Below are 24,461 nucleotides of genomic sequence, written 5' to 3'. Positions count from 1 at the left end.
ATAGGCATTGCTCCTGCCCATTTCCCCACTGGACCACCAGGGAATGGGCAGCCAAACCTGAAAACATTGGGGGGGGGGGCCTAGGTACGGGCAGTTAGAGGAGATAGTGCACTGCCCGGTTAAGTACCACCGAAGAACCCTGGGTAGCCCCGGACAGGCAATTTAAACAGTCAACAGCCTCTCCTGGCCTTTTAAATTGCTTTGAATATTGACCCTGTGGTTAGCAGTGGAGCTGACTTTATAAATGTTTTTTAGAGATGTGCATGTCTTAAATACTCCCAATTTCGGAGTGTTTTTTTTTCATGGTTTGTTTTACACATGTGTTCTAATAAGAAAATTCTACACACCTTAGAACTTTTTGTATGTGTGCAAATCAATTGTGCACATACAGTCTATTTTGTGCATTTTTAGGTGTCCAAAGAAACCAAATGCACAATAACAAATGACATCCTTAGTGCTTCTTAAAAATCCATTTACTTCAATGGATAATCTTGGATGTATAAATCTTTATGGAAGTAATTTTATAACAGAATTTTCATGCATAGACCCATTAATAAAGGTGGTTAATAAATCCCAATAAATAAAATAAAATAATGCACGTTATTAGTCAGTACATGCCATTGCATTAAAAAAGGGGCATGTGATAAATCATCCACATTATTGAGCTCTAGCATTTAGCTAGAATACTAAAGAGCCTGATGCACTTGCAAGCTGATGCTCATAAGATGCTAAGTGGCCACTCTAGCTGCCTCTATTTTAGGTGACTAAAGTTCACTGAACTTCAGGCTGAAATTAGGCACCTAATTTTAGCAGAAAGTTTGTGTGTGTTACCTGCTATTCATGCTCCTATGTGTGGAGGCATATTTTCAAAGCACTTAGACTTACAAAGTTCCATAGTAACCTTTGGAACTTTGTAAATCTAAATGCTTTGACAATGAGCACCATAAGCCAGTGGTTCCCAAACCTAGTCCTGGAGACACCCCAGCCAGTCAGGTTTTCAGTAAATCCACAATGATTATTCATAGAATACCTAATGAGTTATCGTGCAAAAACAAAGTGCTATTATTAATACAATACTTCAAGTACTAGTCTGTTGATTTTAGAATCTTTTATTATTCATCATTTTAAAGTCTTCAACTTAGCAGAGTTAGCTTAGCAGAGTTTAAAAAGGGGTTAGACGGTTTCCTAAAGAACAAGTCCATAAACCGCTACTAAATGGACTTGGGAAAAATCCACAATTCCAGGAATAAAATGTATAGAATGTTTGGGAAGCTTGCCAGGTGCCCTTGGCCTGGATTGGCTGCTGTCGTGGACAGGATGCTGGGCTTGATGGACCCTTGGTTTTTTCCCAGTGTGACATTACTTATGTACATCCTCTGTGGATATACTTCCTGCTTGTGCTACATAACATACAAAAGCTAGCCAAATACTATAACCTTTCATACAATCATTCATACCTGTATTAATAGAGCATATAGGCACCGCTCCTGTTTACAAATATATTACATCAATACTACTATAAATCTGGGCAAAACGTATTGCTTTTTTAACATTCTGTTACCCATATCAAAGTTCATAAGACAAAAAACGTCTTAAACTTGGTCTTTAAAGTTGATCTTCAAGCTACCAAAGTCTTTCCTCTTAAGCAAACAGCAAATACATATTTCCAAATCATTATCAGGAGTGGTGCACTTAAAAAAGCTCCTTATCTGTGTATTGCCTCCATTGTTTTACTATCGTCGTGAGCTCAAGCCCTCCAAACCATATTGAAGAAAAGCATTGTTAGTCCAAACCCTCACAAATTGGTAAGTTCCTAATTTTGGTCCTTTGAAAAATTACCAGGGCTGAACTCCTAAGTTTAGAAAACTAGGGCCAGGACCAGGATAGGGGAAGAAAATTAATAGATACGTAGTATCGTCATTACCATTCAAAAATAAGGCTGCAATAAGACTACGTCTTAAAGCTGAGTATGAGCAGATTGATTCACAAAGCCAAGAAGAAGCACTGACCCTACAAGCTGAATGATTTTTCAATTTGCTTCCTCATAGTCTTATCCTATAGATACAGAATGGTAGAACGGCCATAGAGATCTGCGTACAAAATGGTGGTAGGTTCCTAATTATTGTCCTTTGAAAAATTACCGGGGCTGAGCTCCTACGTTTAGGGAACTAGGGAAGGGCCAGAATAGGGGAAAAAATTTAAGTTTTGTATGCAGATCTCTAGGGCTGTCCTACCATTCTGTATCTATAGGAAAAGACTGACGAAGCAAGTTGAAAAGTCATACAGCTTGTAGGTTTAGTGCTGCTTCTTGGCTTTGTGAATCGATCTGTTCACACAGGGTTTTTTTTTTTTGTTACTAAAGATTAGCTCGAGTTATCTGCAGCAGGGCCCATTTTATTCCTATGGGCCCTGCTGCAGATAACGAGCTTATCTTTTTAGTAAAAGACCCCCTGAGATTTAAGATGGTAGTCTCAAACACTGCAGCCTTATTTTTGAATGGTTGTTATGATGCTACGTATCTATTCTTTGACAAAATGATGAGAAAGGAGGGTAAAAATAAAATAACTTCTTAAAATAACCCTCGAATTGCTGTAGTGTCTGTAAAAATGAAATTGAGTAATGTTTTCCTTGAATCTCCTGAACCTCTTGTCTGAACATAATCATGAATGACAGAATGACATTCTATGCAAGGTTGCTTTCCAAAAATCAACTTTTCTTTTTGATTTGATATCTTGTGTTCTGGCGTACATGCAGTTTTACCTCTGTCAGCATTTCAGCACAACAGAAGAGAAGAAATGAAGCTGTCAGCCAGCAGGAGTGCTGCTAACTGGGCTGAACTATGAGGACAGAGGGCAGATTAATTACTGTAGTAAATCCTCCCCAAAGCGACAGACCAGACATCCAAAGCTTTGAACAGCTGTTCTCGGTTTTTACTTAAACTCCCTTCTGCCCATTTTCCTTCCCCGATTAACTTCAGCTAAGATATCAAATCAGCATTGAGAGAGTAATTTCAGAATTCTGCCCCCCCCCCCCCCCAAAAAAAAATCCTCAATAAGTCAGTGAGCCCTTACATTTTGTTTTTCTTAACTACATTCTCTTTTGGGCCAAGCGGGCTTATAAACACAGAAACCAATGGTTGGTTGATAACCTGGCTTTATAATGTGAAAATGAAGAGTGCCTATATTTTCCCTCAACAAGATCTTTCTGGTACTATAATTTCTGGCAGATAATATGTAGCCTGTGGTTACTAATGGTTAGTACAGTGGGCTAGGAACCTGGAGAACTGGGTTCAGTCCCCATTATAGTTCTTTGTGTCCCTGGGCAAGTCACTTAACCCTCCATTGTCTCAGGTACAAACTTAGGCTGTGAGCCCTCCTGGGACAGAGAAATATCCAGTGTACCTGAATGTAACTCACCTTGAGCTACTACTGAAAAAGGTGTGAGCAAAATCTAAATAAATAAATAAAATAAATGTCACGGGGAGGGCCATAATCAAACACGAACGCCCATCTCCATGGGTGTCTATGTCCGAGAACGGGTACGTGAAGGGGCGGGACAGACCGTATTTTCGAAAAAAATGGGGGCCCATCTTTTTTTCGATAATACGGTTTGTGCCCGGCAAATGCATTGGATTTGTGCGGATTTGAGCTGGGCGGTTTCGTTTTTCAGCGATAATGGAAACCGAAGGCGCCCAGCTCAAAAACGAACAACTCCAAGGCATTTGGTCGTGGGAGGGGCCAGGATGCATAGTGCACTGGTCCCCCTCACATGCCAGGACAACCGGGCACCCTAGGGGGCACTTGTAACAATTAAAAAAAAAGTTAAATACCTCCCAAGTCCATAGCTCCCATCCCTTGGGAGCTGAGCCCCTCAAATCCCCCCCAAAACCCACTGCCCACAAGTCTACACCATTACCATAGCCCTTATGGCTGAAGGGGGGCACCTACATCTGGGTACAGTGGGTTTTGGGGGCGGTTTGGAGAGCTCCCATTTACCAGCACAAGTGTAACAGGCAGGGGGGAGATGGGCCTGGGTCCACCTGGGTGAAGTCCACTGCACCCACTAACAACTGCTCCAGGGACCTGCGTACTGCTGTGATGGAGCTGGGTATGGCATTTGAGGCTGGCATACAGGCTGGAAAAAAAAGTTGTTAGTTTTTTTTTTATGGTAGGAGGGGGTTAGTGACCACTGGGGGAGTCAGGGGTGGTCATCCCCGATTCCCTCCGGTTGTCATGTGGTCATATAGGGCACTCTTTTGGGACTTGTTTGTGAAAAAAAAAGGGTCCAAAACAAATGACCCAAATTCGCGCTAAAAACGCCTTTCTTTTTTCGATTATTGGCCGAAGGCGCCCATCTCTCCTTGGCCGATAAACACACCCCAGTCCCGCCTTCACCATGCCTCCGACACGCTCCTGTCAACTTTGCTCGGTTCCACAACAGATTGCAGTTGAAGACGCCCAAAATCGGCTTTCGATTATACCGATTTGGGTGCCTTTGCGAGATGGGCACCTATCTCCCGATTTGTGGTCGAAATCTGGGCGCCCATCACTTTCGAAAATAAGGCTGTTAGGGGCCTTTTTATAACACTGGTAGAGAGTTCTCGCATGTCAATCTGGCACTACCACCAGCCTTCCGCAGGAGCCTGTGGCAGTGCTGCCCTCAGCACACGCCATTTCTGGTGTGATAGGAATTTTTTTTTAACTGCTGGATTAGCGCAGGAGCCCTTACTGCCTGTTAAATAGGTGACAGTAAGGGTCTCCCTGGAAATGGCCGCATGGCAAGTGTGCACTTACTGCACAGTCATTTCCCTTTTTTTTGCCTTTTACCTGCTGCGGTAAAAGGGGCCTCAGCGTGCAGCAAATCCACGTACCAACGCTACTGCAGGACCCCTTTTACCATATTGACATCTACATTGGCATTTATCTGTATGGTGGTAACTGCTACATGGATAAGGGAAAGGGAAGGGAAATGGGACTTGATATACTACCTTTCTGAGGTTTTTGCAACTACATTCAAAATGGTTTACACATATTCAGGTACTTACTTTGTACCAGGGGCAATGGAGGGTTAGGTGACTTGCCCAGAGTCACAAGGAGCTGCAATGGGAATTGAACTCAGTTCCCCAGGATCAAAGTCCACTGCACTAACCACTAGGCTACTCCTTCACCAGCAACATTAATTCTAGAAGCCTGCCCTTGCAGATCAGCAATGCAGCTGCGCAGGCTTCTGTTTCTGTGAGTCTGACGTGCAGGACATCACACTCACAGAAACAGAAGCCTGCGCAGCTGCATTGCTGATCTGCAAGGGCAGGCTTCTACATTTATTTTGTTACATTTGTACCCCATGCTTTCCCTCTCATGGCAGGCTCAATGCAGCTTACATGGGGCAATGGAGAATTAGGTGACTTGCCCAGAGTCACAAGGAGCTGTCTGTGCCTGAAGTGAGAATCAAACTCAGTTCCTCAGAACCAAAGTCCACCACCCTAACCACTAGGCCACGCCTTCATTCCATGTAGAATTTCAAATAGTAGCAACAGAATTTCAATAGTAGCAACATTCCATGTAGAATCTCAAATAGGGAAAGGGAAATGGGACTTGATATACCGCCTTTCTGAGGTTTTTGCAACTACATTCGAAGCGGTTTACATATATTCAGGTACTTATTTTGCCAATATTCGGCGGCACTGTCTAGACAATATGGCTGAAAATTCAGGCAGATTGTCTTGGTCACTGAATGGATAGCTGGTGATATTCGGCTATTCTCTTTATACTGGAGAAGTGGCCTAATGGTTAAAGCACTAGTCTTGATATCCAGAGGTGGCCTGTTTAAACCCCACTGCTGCTCCTTGTAATCTTGGGCAAGTCATTTAACCCTCCATTGCCTCAGGTACAAAATTATATCATGAGCCCTCCAGCAACAGGGAGATACCCAGTATGCCTGAATGTAACTCACCTTGAGATAATGGCTGGACATTGCCATCAGCTGACACCACTCTTCATATATATTCAGCACCACTGGTACTGAATTCATAGAATAAATGTAAACACCATGATTGCTATTTAAAAAAAACACACACACATGCTTCAAAGTTTGAATATTTTCCCAAAGAATAAAATTTACATACCTTGGAAACCTAGTATATGTGAATTCATCTCATGCATATTCATTATGGATAATCTGAAATAATGAGTAACGGTTTTAACCAGCAGCCTAAAAATTAATGGCCAGAGATATCAACAGTATCTTTGAAGTTGCACATACAAATGTCTGTTTTTCTAAGTCATACATAGCTACAGTTTCACTATGAAAGTGTGCCTCACATTTGGAGGTTTTTGTACTATCTTATACTAACCATTTGTTTTCTTGATAAAGATTTTTATCTTTGAAAAAGCATTTTACACAGTATACTAAGGAGTTATGTCATTTTTTTTTCCATTAAAGCCCCAGCCCCATGTTTCCTGTATTTTGCTAAAGGACAGTGAAATTGGAAAATTCTCTGGCAGTTTCTCAGATTCCATACCAGTTATGTGGCACATCTGCCTAGATTTTCTTATTAAGAGGGTAAATCTATAAGCAGCTGCCTAACATGCAATTACATCAGTTTTAAAAGGGAAAATATGTGCACACTTCTTTATGAAAAGTATGTGTTTATTCAGATTTTGCTCACACCTTTTTCAATAGTAGCTCAAGGTGAGTTACATTCAGGTACACTGGATATTTCTCTGTCTCAGGAGAGCTCACAATCTAAGTTTGTACCTGAGACAATGGAGGGTTAAGTGACTTGTCCAAGATCACAAGGAACAGCAGTGGGATTTGAACCAGCTACCTCTGGATGGCAAGACCAGTGCTCTAGCCACTAAGCCACTGTATTTGCACACTCAAGTTTCCCAGCTTTATTTTGTGTGCATACAAATTTTATATAAACACATGAAGGACAATTCTATAATCTAGTCACCTGCACCTGCCTGTTGTGCATGTACCCATGAAACTGCCAGCAGAGTGCCTAGGCGCTATTCTGTAAATACTTGCATAACTTAATGTGTATTTTCATGGGGGTAACATACATGAAGGGATATTTTTGATATTACATCTAAGTCCTCCTTTGGAAGTTTTGCACAAAATGTCCAAAATCCAAATAGGAACAAAGGTCATTTTTGAAAAAAAAAAAGTCTACTTTTTTTTTTTCAAAAATACTGTTTCGAAAAAGTTTTTGTCCTTTGGATGTTTTGTTTTTTGATCCATTTTCTGGAAAAAAAATGAATACGTACAAAAAGTAAAGCCATACCATTGGAATGTAGGAGGAGCCAGCATTTGTATTAGCCTGCTTCCCCAGACATCTCAGGAGAGCAATGGGGCACCCTAGAGGGCACTCATGTGCACTTCATAAAAATGCTCCCAGGTACACATCTCACCTTTGCTCCCTTATCTTGTCCCCTGAGTCCTCCAAAACATACTACCCCCCCACTGTACACCACTACAACAGCTCTTATGGGTGAAGGGGGCACCTACATGTGGGTACAGTAGGCTGTGGAGTACCAAGGGGGGGCGGTGGGGGCGCGGAACAGGTTACTTCCTGTTCCGGGGCAGAGGGAGCAGCAGGGAGGGAGCAAGCGGACTCAGCCAACAGGCGCGCGGCACCCCCACAGCGGCGTGCACCTGGGGGGGGTGTAATTTCACCGGGGGGGGGGGTCGTATCAGCGATCCGCCCCGAGTGTCAGCCAGCCTAGGAACGCCACTGACAGTAGGGCTTTGGTGACTTTGGGAGGGGTCACAGTTTCTACCATCAGTGTGACAGGTAGAGGGAGATAGGGACCTGGGTCCCCCACTCTATAGTGCAATGCACTGACCACTAACCCACTCCAGGGACCTGCATGCTGGTCTAATAGACCTGGCTATAACATCTGAGGCTGTCATAGAGACTGGTAAGTCATATTTTTAATCACATTTTGGAGGGATGGGAGGGGGTGTATTGTGGGGTCACCCCTGATTCCCTCCAGTGGTCATCTGATCATTTAGGGCACTTTTTTGTGCTTTATTCATTATAAAAACAGGTCTAACTCAAAACGTCGTAGTTTTATTCCTGGACAGTTTTGTTTTGTTCCTTTATGGTTAAAAAATGTCCAAGTCTTAGGAACTCTCAAATCCTGCCCTTAACATGCTCCTGACACACCTCCCTGAGATTTGGATGCTCTGCAGAAGAACAGCATAGAAAAATGTCTGAAAAATAGATTTGGACATTTTTGTGAGAAAAACGTCCAAATGCTGTTTTATGCCACTTTTTAGATGTTTTTTCTCTTTTGAAAATGAGCCCATAGTAACATAGTAGAGAGCTGGATAATAGACATACACTAGATGTGGTCTGCTTGAATTTCAGCAAAGCCTTTGAAAGAGTTCTTCATAGGAGGCTCATGAATAAGCTAAGTGGGATGAAATTAGGACTCAAAGTGGTGAACTGGATTTGAAACTGGTTGACAGATGACAGAGGGTGGTGATAAATGTTGTCCACTTAAAGGAAAAGAAGGTGAGTAGTGGAGTGCCTCAGGGTTTGGTGCTGGGGCCAGTTCTCTTTAATATATTTGTGAGCGACATTGCTGAAGGGTTAGAAGGAAAGGTTTGCCTATTTTCAGATGACATGAAGATTACCAAAAGAGTAGATACCCCTGAGGGAGTAGAAAGTATGAAAGAAATCTACAGCAATTAGAAGAATAGTCTAATGTTCGGCAGTTAAAATTTAATGTGAAGTGCAGAGTGATGCACTTGGGTTGCAGAAGTCCGAAGGAGATGTATGAGATTGGAGGTGAGTGACTGATAAACACAGCTCAGGAAAGAGACCTTAGGGTGATAGTGTCTGAGGATCTCAAGGCAGTGAAACAATGTGACAAAGAGGGGCATAATCGAAAGGGCCGCCCACGTTTTGCTGAGGATGTCCTCGCAAAACGTCCCGGTGGAGGGGTGGAGAAACCCGTATTATCGAAACAAGATGGACATCCATCTTTCATTTCGATATTATGGTCTGAGACGCCCAAATCCTGAAATTTAGGTCGTCCTTAGAGATGGTCGTCCCTAGACTTGGTCGTTTCTGATTTTCGACGATAATGGAAACCAAGGACGCCCATCTCAGAAACGACCAAATGCAAGCCCTTTGGTCATGGGAGGAGCCAGCATTCATAGTGCACTGGTCCCACTGACATGCCAGGACACCAACCGGGCACCCTAGGGGGTACTGCAGTGGACTTCAGAAATTGCTCCCAGGTACATAGCTCCCTTACCTTGTGTGCTGAGCCCCCCAAATCCCCCCTAAAACCCACTACCCACAACTGTACACCACTACCATAGCCCTTACGGGTGAAGGGGGGCACCTACATGTGGGTACAGTGGGTTTCTGGTGGGTTTTGAAGGGCTCACATTTACCACCACAAGTGTAACAGGAGGGGGGGATGGGCCTGGGTCCGCCTGCCTGAAGTGCACTGCACCCACTAAAACTGCTCAAGGGACCTGCATACTGCTGTGATGGACCTGAGTTTGACATTTGAGGCTGGCAAAAAATATTTTAAAAGATGTCTTTTTGGGTTGGGAAGGGGTTACTGATCACTGGGGGAGTAAGGGGAGGTCATTACCGATTTTCTCCAGTGCTCATCTGGTCAGTTGGGGCACCATTTTGTGCCTTGGTTGTAAAAAAAAACAGGACCAGGTAAAGTCGTCCAAGTGCTCATCAGGGACGCCCCTTTTTTTCCATTATGGGTCGAGGACGTCCATGTGTTAGGCACGCCCAAGTCCCGCCTTCACTACGTCTCCGGCAAGCCCCCGTGAACTTTGGTCATCCCTGTGACGGAAGGCAGTTGGGGGCGCCCAAAATCAGCTTTCGATTATACCGATTTGGGTGATTCTGTGAGGACCGCCCATCTTACGATATGTGTCGAAAGATGGGCGTCCTTCTCTTTCGAAAATGAGCCTGAAAGTGGTGTCTGTAGCCAAAAGGATGTTAGGTTGCATAGAGAGAGGTATAACCACTTAGAGTATGAGTATTGTGTTCGGGTCTGGAAGTTGTATCTTGTTAAGAACATTAAACAACTTGAAACAGAAAAGTGACAAAAAATGATATGGGGTTTGCACCAAAAGACCTACGATAAGAGACTTGAGGACCTACGTATGTATACCCTAGAGGAAAGGAAGGATAGGGTTGATATGATCCAGAGGTTTAAATCTTAAAAGTATTACTATGCAAACAAACCTTTTCCAGAAAGAATAAGTGGTACAACTAGAGAGCATGAATTGAGGTTACAGAGGGTTCGACTTAGGAGTGATTTTAGGAAATACTTTTTTAATAGAGAAGGCTGTAGATGCCTGGAATTCCCTACCACAGGAGGTGATGGAGATAAAAATGGTTTTGGAATCCAAGAATGCATGGAATATTCACAAAGGATTCCAATGTGGAAAGAGAATGGAATCAAAACAACTTAGCCATGCTTAAGTGGCAAATCTAGTAGTTGGGAAGTAATGCTCGTGCTGGCCAGACTTCTGTGGTCTGTGTCCCAAATATGGCTAGATAGATTTGGTTGAACTGGTGCAGCTTCAACGGCATTTTTAATAGTTGAAAATTAAGACAGTGCCAGGCAGACCTCTACAGTCTGTGCCCTGAAAATGGTAAGGGCAACTCAAGATCACTTATGCATATGTCATTATATACTGGGGGCCCAATGTTCAAAATGATTTAAATGGCCAGGAGAATCTCCTGGCTGTTTAATTTGCCTGTCGGGGGCTAAATGGGCATTTTCAGCAGCACTTAACCAGATAGTACCACTGAAAATGCCCGGTTAGCACTCAAGCCAAAACCAGCTATTTTGAGTGCATTCCATAGACTGAGGAGTCAGCACTTAGCTGGTTAAGGTAACCACATAAATATGACCACATAAAACACAGTCCTGTCTTTATGTGGTTCTTCATGACCAGTTAAGCGCCAAATATCACACTTAACCAGCTGTGTTTCAGCCAGAGCCTGGACATGGCCTGGCATTGAATTTCCAGGTTTAATGCTGGCACAGTCAGCAAAATGCTAATCTCCCTGTCTGAATATCAGGCCCTAGGAGTTTATCTTGTTGGGCAGACTGGATGGACCATGCAGGTTTTTATTTGGTATCATTTACTATGTTACTGTGAGAGTAGCACTTCTGTGGCTTGGATGTGCACCATGGCAAAATGCATAAAAAACATCTATTTTATCTTGCCCAGTGTGAGGGAGTGAGTGGTATAGCGACAGGTGCTCCTAGAAACACTCCCTCACTGGTGTTGAAGTTAAACCACCTTATGGCAGGTGGCGCTATTATACTGAGTCAGAGGGGTGGGGCTCAGGCAAGGAGGTGGTTAAATGCCCTGGAGGCAGAAGAGTTCAGAGAGATGAAGGTGTCTTCCAGGAGAGAAGCTCCAAGGGAAGGAGTTCTCCCTAAGTTGTTGGAGTCCCAGGCAGTGGCATAGCTACCAGGAGCCATGGGGGCCTGGGCCCCCCCAAAATTGGCTCTGGGGCCCCTGGTTTGGCTGGCAGGGTTCCCCAAACCCTGCCAGCTGAAGCATTTGTCCCACGCTGGTCTCGCCACATTGCTTTCCCTGCTCTTCTCAGTTGCACTGTGCATGCTCGTTTTAGTGAAACTGAGCATGTGCGCACACTCAGTTTCATTAAAACGAGCATGCACGGCGCAACTGAGAACAGAGCAGGGCAGGCAATGCGAGACCTGCGCGGGATAAATGCTTCAGCTGGCGGGGGTTGGGGACCCCAATTAGCCAATCAAGGTACCATCATGCGGCGCAGGGGGCTTGGCGGCAGGGAGGCTGACCAAAATGTGCCCCTCCCCCCACTTTGGATTCTGTCCCCATTGAGTTTCAGCTATGCCCCTGGCCCCAGGAAAGCAGGGAATGGCCCTAGCTCAGAGGTTTGCACCCTGTATTTGTCCAGGGATTGCATGAGAAGGAACAGAAGACCGCAAAGGTAAAAGGGTGCCTTTATTTCTATGAAGACCCAGGTCTTGAGTGTCCTAGTTGGAGCCAGGCCTGGACTTATGTTTGAGTAACTGTAATTGTACTGAAGAAGATAGAACTGCTAAGAGAGAAGAAAGTAAATGTTATTGGAGTTGTTGCCCAGGGTTGGACGGAGTCTGTAACAGGGGAACAGACTGTATTGCTTTAATTATTTTCTACCAATAAAGTTTTCCTTTGATTTTGCACTGCAAATTGCCTGTGTCTGTGAGGTCCTGTAGTCAACCGCAAGTCACACTATCACACCCAGGTTAACTGGATGAACTATATATTTCTTGATGTGAGCATGTTGATTGTATATCGTTGAAAAGGATACTTATTACATGTGTCCTGGTCACAGATAGTCCCTCAGTATTAAGCTGCCATGTATTTATTTATTTATTTTAAAACCTTGTAGTCCGCTTAATCCAAAGTTCTTAGCAGATTCCAGTTAAAACATTCATAAAAATTATAAAAACATAATTTATACAGAAAACAAATCTTTCAGCCAAACATACAGAACAATAATCCTTATAACACAAACCAGAATATTACTCATTACCTCAAGCAGAAGCTCACCTGACAGGTAAACCCTGGCTTGAACAAAGAGCAGTACTGGAGAGAGGGGCATATTTCAATACTGGTAGTGTGAAGTTAGTGTAAGTATTTGAGTATTTTTAGTCTGCATACTTTTGTGATAATTAACTTTGATAATGATGTAGGGGGGAATTCTATAAATGGGGCTCAAAAATTAGCACCAGAAATTTGTCATGTGGCCCTAAAGGGTGTTCTGGAATGAGTGATCTTTATAGAATTAGCACTTACAGCTGATTCCCGTGCCTAAAGTTGAGCTCCGGTATTTACGCCAGCTGAAACCTACTGTAATTGCTGGTGCCCAACTCATGACTTTTTGGTGCGTAAGTGGCGCTATTCTATAACACTGCACACAAATTTGTGCAGTGCCACTGACCTGCCCGTGCTCCTCCCCTGGCCATCCCCCCCCCCCCCCTTTGAGTTGCACGCTATGGGATTTAAGCGCCTGATGTTGTAGTGCGCAAGCACTTGAGTATGCAAATCCAAATTAGTTCCAGTTAACTTCAGTAATTGATTGTTAAGACCAATTAATTGATAGTTAACGGCTTGTTAACCAATTTAGGTGTGCGTGCAAATTGGATCCACATCAAAATTTTGATGCCATCTACTCCCCCGTAATGTTTAGGAAGTGTTTTATGTTTTATTGGATTTTATTTGTTGAAGATGATTATATTGCTCCTGCTTCTTTGTTTTTAATCTTTGTTTCTTACTTTTATTGTTTTTATGTTCTTTGTAAACCATTTTGAATGATAATTTTAACAGGAAATGGTAAACAAATCTCTCTATATAAAAGGCAACCCCAACGTTCTGAATCCTCCACGGAAGTTGAGGCGCCCGAGATATCCGGTGTGCCCTGGAGTGTCTGCACCGCCCTCGCGTCAAAACGTCATGACGTCGAGGGTGGAGCTATGACACTCGAGGGCCGAAACAGAAACTGTGACGAACAAGGCAAGTAGCTCGGAGGGACGGAGGGAGGGGGCCCCTTGCTAGCACCCGTTTCATTGCGCTCAGAAACGGGCATTTTTTCCTAGTTTTAAATAAAAACATAAAATAAAAATAAATTTGAACTTACTGAATTTGCTCTTCTTTGTGGGCCATTTGATTCCTGGTGCAGAGAGTACTTATGGATGGCACAATGAGAAAGCTGACTCAGAAAGATTGTTGCTTTTTTCAAAGCATATTGCGGGCCAGCTGTGAAATTACCCATATTGGTGCAAAGTATGCTTATATATTTTACCATCTGCTATTGCTCCAATTTTCAAAGCAAAAGTATGCAAGTGCTTTCATTTTGAACACTATTGCAGAAGCAAAGTAAATGCAGTCACTTGCACAGGCTTTTTGAGCAGGCAGAATTTTTCTTTAAAACTACATCTGTATATATTAAAATGCAATCTTCTTGTGTTCATTTCCACCCCCAAACTAAACAGGCCCCCAGGAACACTTTCAGGTGCCACATTGAGCAATTCTCATACAGCTGATCTAAAACACTTTCTACCTGTGTACATTGCCTCATTCAGGACTCTTCAGCTAACATCCTTATTCATATAGTATGTCAACTAAATTGACGAGCTAGTCTACATAATGTACAAATAGAAAAGGAAATGTCAAATACTGCAAGTTAAGTGATGTTAAAAGCTGAATATTAGCATTCAAGTTAAAACATATGTAGAAACAGATTGGCCCATAGAGTATTATTTGATTCATGTTTAATCAGCAATAGCACCATCAAGAATCATAAATAAAAACCTATTGGTAACTGTGAAGAACATATGACAATACTACAGCTTAACAGTTTTCCTTCTCAGTTGTACAGAAATTGTATGATAAAATAAAAATCACAATCCACTTTAATGGATGGGCCTTAAAATGATCCCTCTGTTATCAGCCAAGACTAAACAGGTTAATCCACTGGCAACCTATCCCCATAATTCTGTAATGGTGTGCACAGTTGTGCACACAATTTGCGAGTAGTTATAGAATAGTATTACATGGAGGGGCATTTTCGATATGACATCTAATCCTGACTTTCAATGTTTTGCAAAAATCTGAATACAAAAACATCTTTTTTTTTTTTTCCAAAACTACTGTTTTCAACAAGGTTTTGTGATTTGGACGTTTTGTTTATTTGGTCCAGTTTCAACCCCCCCCCCCCCCCCCCCCAAAAAAAAAAACATCCCAAGTGCAAAATGCACAAAATCAAGCCATTGGGGTGTAGGAGGAGCCAGACATCCCAGGAGATAAATGGGGTACCCTAGGTGGCACTGCAGTGGACTTCAAAAACATGCTCCCAGATACACATCTCACCATTGCTCCCTTATTTTGGCTGCTGAGCCCCCCAAAACCTACTACCTCCAAATGTACTCCACTACATTAGCCCTTATGGGTACTATGTGTGGGTACAGTGGGTTTCTGGTGAGTTTTGGAGGGCTCACAGTTTCTACCACAACTGTGACAGATAGCAGGAGATAGGGACCTGAGTCCCTCAAGCCATGGTGCACTGCATTGACCACTATACTACTCTAGTGACCTGCATGCTGCTCTAATAGACCTGACTCTAACATCTGAGGCTGCCAGAGAGGCATGTAAGTCATATTTTTTTTCACATTTGTGGGGGGTGGGAGGGGGTCAGTGACCACTAGGGGGGTATTGGGGGGTCATCCCTGAGTCCCTCCTGTGATCATCTGGTCATTTAGGGCACCTTTTTCTGCCTTATTTGTTGTGAAAACAGGTCTAGACCAAGACCTCTCAGTTTTATTCCTGGATGATTTTCTTTTGTTCCATTCTAGCTGTAAAATGTCCAAGTGTTAGGAACACCCAAATCCCGTCCTTAACGCCCCCCGAAACGCCCTCTTGTGATTTGAACACACTTCTGATGGACTTCATAGAAAAATATCTAAAAATAGATTTCGAAAATATTGATTTGGACGTTTTTGTGAGAAAAACATCCAAATGCTGCTTTATACCACTTTTTAAATGTTTTTCTCTTTCAAAAATGAGCTCCACAGTGAAACAAGACAGGCTACTAAGGGGCCCTTTTGCTACCATGCGGTAGGGCTCAGGAGCCCAGCATTAATTTCGACTTCTGGCACGCATTATTTCCAGTGCTAGGAAATTTTTAAAAATTTTCTAGTTCCGGGGTCATGTCTGGTGAATATTTCCACTAGCACCAGAAATGTTGCATGCTCGGGATTTAACTACCGCCGGTGCCCACATTGGGCCAGTGGTAGCTCCAGTTTGGCACATGCTAAGCCCACGTTGGACTTTCTGCCCCTTTGTAAAAGGGCCCTCAGGTCCCTCAAGAATATGCCAGTGCTTACGAATAATTCTTTGTACATAACCAGCTAAATTAGAAAATCTCAAAGTACAAACAATATCTGATGTGTTCTTGTCTTTTCTAGTACCCAACAATGAGTCTCCATCCATATTTTGGACTTTATGATGGCCATCATAGATATATTTATTTGGATAGCCTCTATGATTAAACTTTTGTATCACAGAAGTTTCTTGTGTCTGAAAGTCACTATAATCAGAACAAAGTCTACACAATCTAAGAAATTGAAATAAGAGAAATTGTTTTTAAGATTCTTATTATGAAAGCTGGTGTAATGTAGGGAAGTATTCCTATCTGTAGGCTTTTTATAAATAGAAGTACTGAAATATAAATGTATTTCTTAATCAAAATATCAAGAAAGTTAATCTCATCGTTGTGAAATTGTATTTTAAAAGTGAGATTGATGTCTCTTGTATTAAGCCATGAATGTAATTGTTTAAATTTATCAGAATTCTCCTTCCAAAGTAAGAATATATCATCAATATATCATTTCTAAAAACAAATCTCTTCCTTAAAGGTATTGTCTAACAAAAAAGTCTTCTCAACCGAGGCCACGTATAGATTGGCAATATCAGGGGCCATAGCGGCCCTCATCGCTGTACCTTCAATCTGTTGAAAAAAAAGTATTTTGAAAACAGACATAATTCCTGGTTAAGGCTATCATTGCAAACTTAAAAATAAGGTGGCTTACATCAGTGCAATGAATATGCATGAGACAGATTTTACATACCAAGGAGGCAGTGCATTCAAATCATATGCTGCCCTGCCACCGGCACACCCCCCTTCCCTTTACTGCAGCCGCCTCTCTGATGTAACTTCCTGTTTCCTCAGAAGTGGCTGCAGTAGAGAAGAGGCTGGTGCCAGCGACAGGACAGCATATGGGAATTGCTGCTGCCGCCTGCCTTTAAAAACGTAAAAAGAAGGTAAAATCGGAGATCAGGGTGGGGGAAGGAAGAGAGGAGATGCCAGAACTTGGCCTGAGGAGGGGCAGGATCTTGCCTTGGACCACCCCTGTGCTACTGTATAATCTAGGAAAGATCTCAAAGATAATGCCATTTCTGCAGAAATTCCACTGGCTACTAGTACAATACAGAGCTAAATTTAAAACACTATCTCTGATCTTCATGGACCTTAAGGGCCAGAGTACTTAAATATCTCCCTTAATTCACCTCCAAGGTTGTTAAAGTCTCCCAAGAAGTATCCCTAACCACACCCTCTCTGAAGGATATCACATGATGTGACACCTGCCAGCGAGCCTTCTACTACTACTACTATTTAGCATTTCTATAGCGCTACAAGGCATACGCAGCGCTGCACAAACATAGAAGAAAGACAGTCCCTGCTCAAAGAGTTTACAATCTTCTCCGAGTAGCCCCCACATTCTGAAATACACTCCTTGATAGGTTTCACTTGAAACAAGACTGTCTCTAGTTAGGAAGCAGGGGAAAGCCTGTCTCATCTTCTAAGTCAGTGTTTCCAGTCCAGTCCTGGAGTACCCCTTTTCCGTCAGGTTTTCAGGATATCCACACTGAATATACATTAACTTGACTTGCATACACTGCCTCCATTATATGCAAATCTCTTTCATGCTTGTTTATTATAGATATCCTGGAAACCTGACTGACAAGCGGTACTCCAGGACCGGACTTTGGAAACACTGTTCTAAGCCTTTGATAGAAAAAGCAACTAACTAGCTGGACATACACTCAAGGACTAACATCAGCTGCACTTACCGCAGCAGGACTTGCTTACTACACATACACTTTTTATGCCTCCTTATGCAGTTTTTTCCTTAAGTTAGTAATGCTTATCGAACTTGTGTTACCCTGTCATATCTGTCTATTGTATATGTTCCACTTACACTTACCCCCTGTGCTGTCTATTAAGATGTTTAATGCGTGTTGTGTTGACATTGGAAGTAGCTTACTATCCCCCTTGTTATTAAGCCATGCTAGCCGGCCAACTGCCTTGCACTAATGGCGACCCAGCCCATTCACTTTGAATGGACTTAGTAAGCGGGGGGGGGGGGGGGTATGTTATCACACTTTGAGGCTCATTTTCAAAGCACTTAGCCTCCCAAAGTTCCATAGAAACCTATGGAACTTAGCCTCCCAAAGTGCTTTGAAAATATGCCTCATTGCCTATGTCCAGGTTATTCTTAGTGTATGCAGTCTTGAGTGAATTTCTTCAAAAAGATGGTAAGTAAAATAAATAAATAAATAAATGTGTAAGTAAGATAATCAAAAGTATTTCCATGTTTGAAAGTCTGATTTAACCTTGGAACTGGGGATTTGATTATTGCCTACCCTCAGCGAGGGCAAAATTACCTATGGTGCTCTACAACTTGGGCAATTTTGTCTGTTTATTGGGGGACCTTCCAGGGAGCAGGGAGAGGAGGAGTTTTATATAATTAAAATTTTGTATGTTGATTGAAGAATTGCCCGCAATGAAAACAGATGCAAATCTCCGTGGGCATTTATTCTGGAGGCAACAGTTCAAGCAAACCTACCCCCCCCCCCCCCCCCCCCCCGTAGTTATGCTTTGATCATGGATGCAAACCACATGCATATGAAATACCTGAGGAGTTTGAATCAACATGGACATTTTTCTGACTGTTGCCCCCTCAGTGAGATGGAGATGAATAAAATGAAGACCTTAATAACTTGATCTATAGCCAGCTGAGTTGCCAGGAAAGGGTAACCTTTCCCTTTGTGGAATTTAATTTGCCAGTTCATCAGTCACTGTAGTTTTGTGAGTTACACGTGCTGAGAAAAAAAAATTAACCAAACTAAAGATTCATTAAGTTGAAACACTCAGGATTTCAGGATAGAGATCACTGAGAAAAGTATGAGAAAGTTATTTAGTATTTCTGCCTTTACTGAAAATGTTAGAATATGTAGATCTTTTTAGTGATACCTAAGGAAATGTTTGATTTACAGCAGAAGCATTTTCAAACAATTCTAGGGAATGTATAATGCAGTCTCTCCAACGAGTAGCGACGTACAGTGAATAAATTGCTTGACCTATGTAAGAAAAGCATCCGTTCTTTTTTCTTTTTGATCTTGAAAGGACACAAAAGAAGTGATGCAGAACAGAGAGCTAAAAGTTTCAGTGATTAGCAGTGCATACTCTGCATAAATTAAACATTTCTCTTCTTATTTTCTCTGTCATTCATTAACCTCCCCTTACTGGATTCAAACGGAATAGTGATGGTAGTAAAAGAAACACCACAATCTCAGATTTGACTGACCTCTGTAGCCTTTGTGATTTTTACTGGTGAAACTGCCAATATGAAGCAATTAGTTCCAATGAGCATGATATTGACTTTTTGTGACATTCTGACCAGTGTCACTGTCTGTCCTGGAAATTAAGACTATAGACAGGAAAAGCTGCTTGCGAGGTTGGAAAGTTTCAGCTTAAAAGGCATGCATTTTTTTGTAATGTCACAGTGAAATTTATGGGGGAAATATTCAGCCACGGCGATCAACATTTGATTTAAACCCCAGCCGTTGCAGTGATTTGATATCTAGATATAACCTTCCCACCAGCACTTATCGAGCTCTCGGCAATATTCAGACCAGTAGCTGTGTTAAATAACTGGATAAGCATGGGCGTAGTTTGACTGTTTCATTTGGAGGGGGGGCAAAGGATGGGGTGGAGCATATTAGCATATTCATTTGCATATGTATATATATATATATATATATATATATATATATGCAAATGAATATGCTAATATGGAGGAAGGTAGGGAGGAAGAGAAAAAGAGCTGGCTTTCCCTTTGCCCCCCCTCCCCCCCTTGTAAGGCACTGCCTACCCACGCAACAATAAAGAACGACAACGTGGGGATGCGATGCAGGCAGCAGCAGCTCACAGGTTTGCTTGCTGACTGTGTTGAGTGAACGGCGACGGCTGCGCAGGGGAGTGGAAAAAAAGATTTCATTTACCAATGGCGCCACTTCTTCCTTCCTTACAGTGGACTAGCCTAGGTTAGGTAGGCTGAGGCTCGCTGGCTGACTGGCTCACTTCCACAGTTCCACTAAAGAGCGGTGGCGAACTGGCGGTAGTCACAGTGGCGGGGTGCGCCGCGCCAGTAGTAAAAGCAACAAACAGGCAGCGCAGCTCGACTCCGTCCTTCACTTCCCTGCCCTCTCAGCATTCCGCCCGCCCGAAAGGAAATGACATCAGAGGAAGGCGGGATGCAGAGAGGGCAGGGAAGCGAAGGACGGAGTCGAGCTGCGCTGCCTGTTTGTTGCTTTTTACTACTGGTGCCGGTGGCGCCCTTCCGGTAAGATTGCCCCCACCCCCACCCCAGTCTACGCCCATGTGGATAAGTTAGTTAGAACAGTATTTTTGCTTATCTAACTTTATCCAATCAGTTACCAGGTTAATGGACTGAAAATTGCTGCTAACCAGCTAGTAAAAATTTCACCCAGGCTCTGCCCTCATACTTTCCCACACTACTACTACTACTTATCATTTCTATGGCGCTACTAGACATGTGCAGCGCTGTACACTTGAACATGAAGAGACAGTCCCTGCTCGACAGAGCTTACAATCTAATTAGGACAGACAAACAGGACAAACAAGAGATAAGGGAGTATTAAAGTGAGGATGATAAAATAAGGGTTCTGAACACTACTCAGATAGTGCTGAGGCAGTCTGGAGTTTTAGCAATATTATCTGGACAATGCCACTGGAAATCCAGGTACGGACATGGTGAGTGAGTCTTAGCCCGGGTAAGATTCATTCCTACCTAGATAAGTCCCACAGAATATTGGTCCCTGTATTACTATTTATTATTTCAACCTTAGAAACACTACACAGTGCTTAGCAGATAAAGGTTTGAGTGTTTATGGAAATCTCTGTAGTACTAACATCATATAAATATATTTGAAAACATCAGTTCGTAATTAAATAATGTTTTAATCAATTTACTTTTTTGTTACTAGTAGCAATAACAGATGCATTTTCAAAGGATTTAGATACCAAAATAAGCTTCTTTGAAAAGTGACTACAATTAGGAGCCTGTTTTCACTGGACATCTGACTTTAAGTATTGTTTTCACAAATTCAAAAAGTGGGTCAGATGGAGTAGACCATGAATATCAACCATTCAACTTGAATTTGATCCAGTAGTGTAGTCACAGGTTAGCCTGGGTTCACCCACTTTGGGCTCAGGATGACCCAAACTTGTGGCATCCTTGCTATGGCTGGCGGGGATCCCCAAGCCCTGCCAGCTGAAGAGGTCCTTCTCAGGGGTCCAGAAGACTCCCTGTGCTTGTCAGTCAGCAGCACTGTCCATAAGCTACTGCTGCACCAGACTCCTGTGTATCCTCAATCTTTGTGCCATGGTTTCAGCTCATGCCTAAAAATTGAATAAGAAAGGGCTCTGAGCATAAACAATCCAAATGTAAGCATTGTACTTGACATGCCTCCACAAGCCAGGAAGGACCACCTCAACTTATTCTGCAATCATTATGAGACTTAGAGGGACTTCTTTGGCAGAAACGGGGAAAAGAGGTGCTCTGCACAGAGGTCTGCTGATTCTGTGCAATCTCTATGATTCAGATGCTAAAAACCACTGTCAGGTGTCTCTTAAAATGGCCAGTGGGTCTTCAAGGTTATCAGATCCAAAACGTAACTACTTTCCAAGTATTGTTATCTACAACTCCAAAAGCAGAGGCGACCACTGCATGTGGGAAGGCTATACATGCTCAGACTTTCACACTAAATTCTGAGCTCTGGGAGAGTTGTTCCATCCCAGCTATAAGTGATCACATCATCCACTTGTGTGCATGATCAATCCTGCTCTCTACCTCTGGATGAGGTTGCTCCTAAAAAAATGATGTACTCTAAACAATCACATTTTGCACCTTGGTTTACTGATGATCTTAGAACTTTGAAACAATCATTGCGTAAAAGTGAGCGTGATAGAGAAAATATCCATCTAGGCCTAATTTTGAGAATTAACAATCTGCATTTGCAGTGTTATAATTTCTACTTTAACTGCTAAAAAATAGTTATTTTAATAAATTGAAAACATCCCTACGCAGACCAGAGGGGCAGCCTAGTGGTCAGTGCAGTGGACTTTAAACAATGGCAACCAGGTACATTTCCCACCATAATTCCTGTATAATGTATTGTGAGCCCTCCGGGAACACAAACAAACTTACTGTACCTAACTGTATACCACTACAAGCACCTTCCAGCCTTCAGGTATATTTAGATAAAGTAGATATTTGGTTCTGGAGGGCTCACAATTTCCACCACAAATGAAAAAGATACAGTGGGATATGGATCTGGGTCCTGTTGTGCACATTCCACTGTACTGACCACTAGGCAAACCCAGGGACCAGCTTACTGCACTGTTGGGTTTGGTAGCCTGATATTCTCTGTCACTTTCACTTCTTAGGGGGGTCAGTGACCACTGGGGGATTAAAGATGGATCATGCTTTAATTCTTCCAATGGTCATCTGGTCAGTCAGGGCACCTTTTTGCATCTGGGACAGTGGTGTGCTGGTAAATTTTTAACAACAGGCTCTCTCCCCAGTCCACCTCTGTGCCCCCTCTCCCAAATTGCAGAGCTGGCTATACCCAGGGAGAGAGCCTGTGGGGGCAATACATTGCTCTCTCCGGGGAAAAATAAAAATTTTAATGCTCCCAAGTTCCAATCTAGTTCAAGTTTAATGTGGGATAAAATGCCATAAATAAATAAATAAATAGAAACTAGCACCTGATTCCCGTAACATGATGTCTGTTTTACAAGCCCTTTACCAGGAGAAAAAAACTCTCTGCACCAATAACAGGGTTAGGTGTCCTATAACCAGCCCCTCCAAATGACACACTGATTATGATTTATAACAAATTACTACTCTACCTATGAAAAGTTATTCCCTTATTATACTTCCTCTGTGTACATGCCTATGCACAAGCCGGCGACATTTTTAAAAATTTAACTTTTTTTTTTTACATTATCCTCCCCACCCCACCTCACCTACCTGTTACAGACCTGCTCCCCCAAGCCGAAGGGTCCCACTCCCAGCACATACCTGAAGGCAGCGTCCCTTTTAAAATGGCTGCTGAGACTTACAAGGGCGGCCTCACAAGACATCTCCTTCTTCTTTCCTCCCCTCCATCCATATGCATCTCCTTCCTCTCTCTTCCCTCTCATCCATCCATGTCCAGCTTTTTTCCTCTCCCCCCTCCATGATCCATGTCCAGCATTTCTCCTCTCTCCTCCCCTCCATGCATGTTCATCTCACTCCCTCTCTTTTCCCTCCCTTCCATCCATGTCCAGCATTTCAACTCTCTCCCTTCCCCTCCATCTGTGTCCAGAATTTCTCCTCTCTCCCCTAAATCCATGTGCATCTCCTCCTCTGTCTTCCCTCCCCTCCAACCATGTTCAGCATTTCTGCTCTCCCCCTCCCCTCCATCCATGTCCAGCATTTCTCCTCTCTCCCTTCCTCTCCATCCATATGCATCTCCTCCCTCTGTCTTTCCTGCCCTCCACTCCATCCATGACCAGCATTTCTCCTCTATCCCCTCCCCTCCATCCATCCATGTGCATCTCCTTCCTGTCTTCCCTCTCCTCCATCCATGTCCAGCAATTCTCCTCTCTCCCTGCCCTCTTCTCCAATCCATGTCCAACGATTCTCTTCTGCCCTCCCTTCCATGTCCAGTGATTCTCTTTTGCCCCGTATCCTCCCCTCCCACCCATGTGCAGTGACTCGGTCCAACCCCAGCCCCGGCTCACCTGCCCGCCCTCAGCTCACAATAGCCTTTATTTCCTTCCTGCCGTTGCCCTGCATTTAAATCTTTTATTTTATCTCAAGAGTTCAAGTCGCCGCCGAGGCAGACCAGCAGTGAAAGCAGCAGGCTCGCCTCCAGCCTTTCCTTCCCTCTCAGTGTCCTGCCCTCGCGAAAACAGGAAATACATCAGGTTTCAGACATTTTCTGCAGATGGACATTTTTCTGGCTGTTTTGAGATGTCCATCTACTTTGAAAATGAGTGCCATAGCCTTTTTGCATATTACTTTAGTTATATAAACGAGCAAGAGATTCATGTCCTGAGTAACGTAGTATATGTCTGTGTGTCTATTGCAATAGTCATCCCAAATGTGCAAATAATAGCACAGATGCGTAGTATTTAAATAATAGAGTAATAATTGGAAATGCCCTGGAAACAGATTTTCTACTTTCTTGCTAACCTTGATTCGTACTCTGTATAAGTTGTTGCATAGTTCTGCAGACACATGAAGAAGTTTGACTTTTTTTCTGGCTTGCTAAAAGAAATATAAGGTTTTTTTTTTTAATTTCCTAGACAGAATGATGAGTAAAGTGAAGGACAAGCAGGACCAGATGATACCATGAAGAAAGGTTCACAGGCCCTCTGTTGCCAACTGTTTAGTAAGTACATATTTTCACTCATCTGAGAGATGCTGAATGGATTCAATTACTCATTTCAGAGCATAATATTCTGTGCCAGAAAAGAAGATGAATTTAAGAAAGTAATAACTAAAAGTTCTGTT

The 24,461-nt window shown here is 42.9% G+C and overlaps 1 protein-coding gene across 1 annotated transcript in view; it reads left to right on the top strand.

Annotated features, from left to right (window-relative positions):
- Nucleotides 1–24,461, top strand: part of TMEM108 (transmembrane protein 108) — a 400,937-nt gene that overhangs the window by 135,642 nt on the left and 240,834 nt on the right. The window contains exon 3 of the mRNA XM_030206597.1: nucleotides 24,254–24,339. Coding sequence (XP_030062457.1) covers nucleotides 24,300–24,339 — 40 coding nt within the window. The 5' untranslated portion in view covers nucleotides 24,254–24,299. The remainder of the gene's footprint in view (nucleotides 1–24,253; nucleotides 24,340–24,461) is intronic.

The sequence above is a fragment of the Microcaecilia unicolor genome, chromosome 1 (assembly GCF_901765095.1).
Source record: "Microcaecilia unicolor chromosome 1, aMicUni1.1, whole genome shotgun sequence".
Lineage (NCBI taxonomy): Eukaryota > Metazoa > Chordata > Amphibia > Gymnophiona > Siphonopidae > Microcaecilia > Microcaecilia unicolor.
This window is presented reverse-complemented; position numbering and strand designations above follow the sequence as displayed.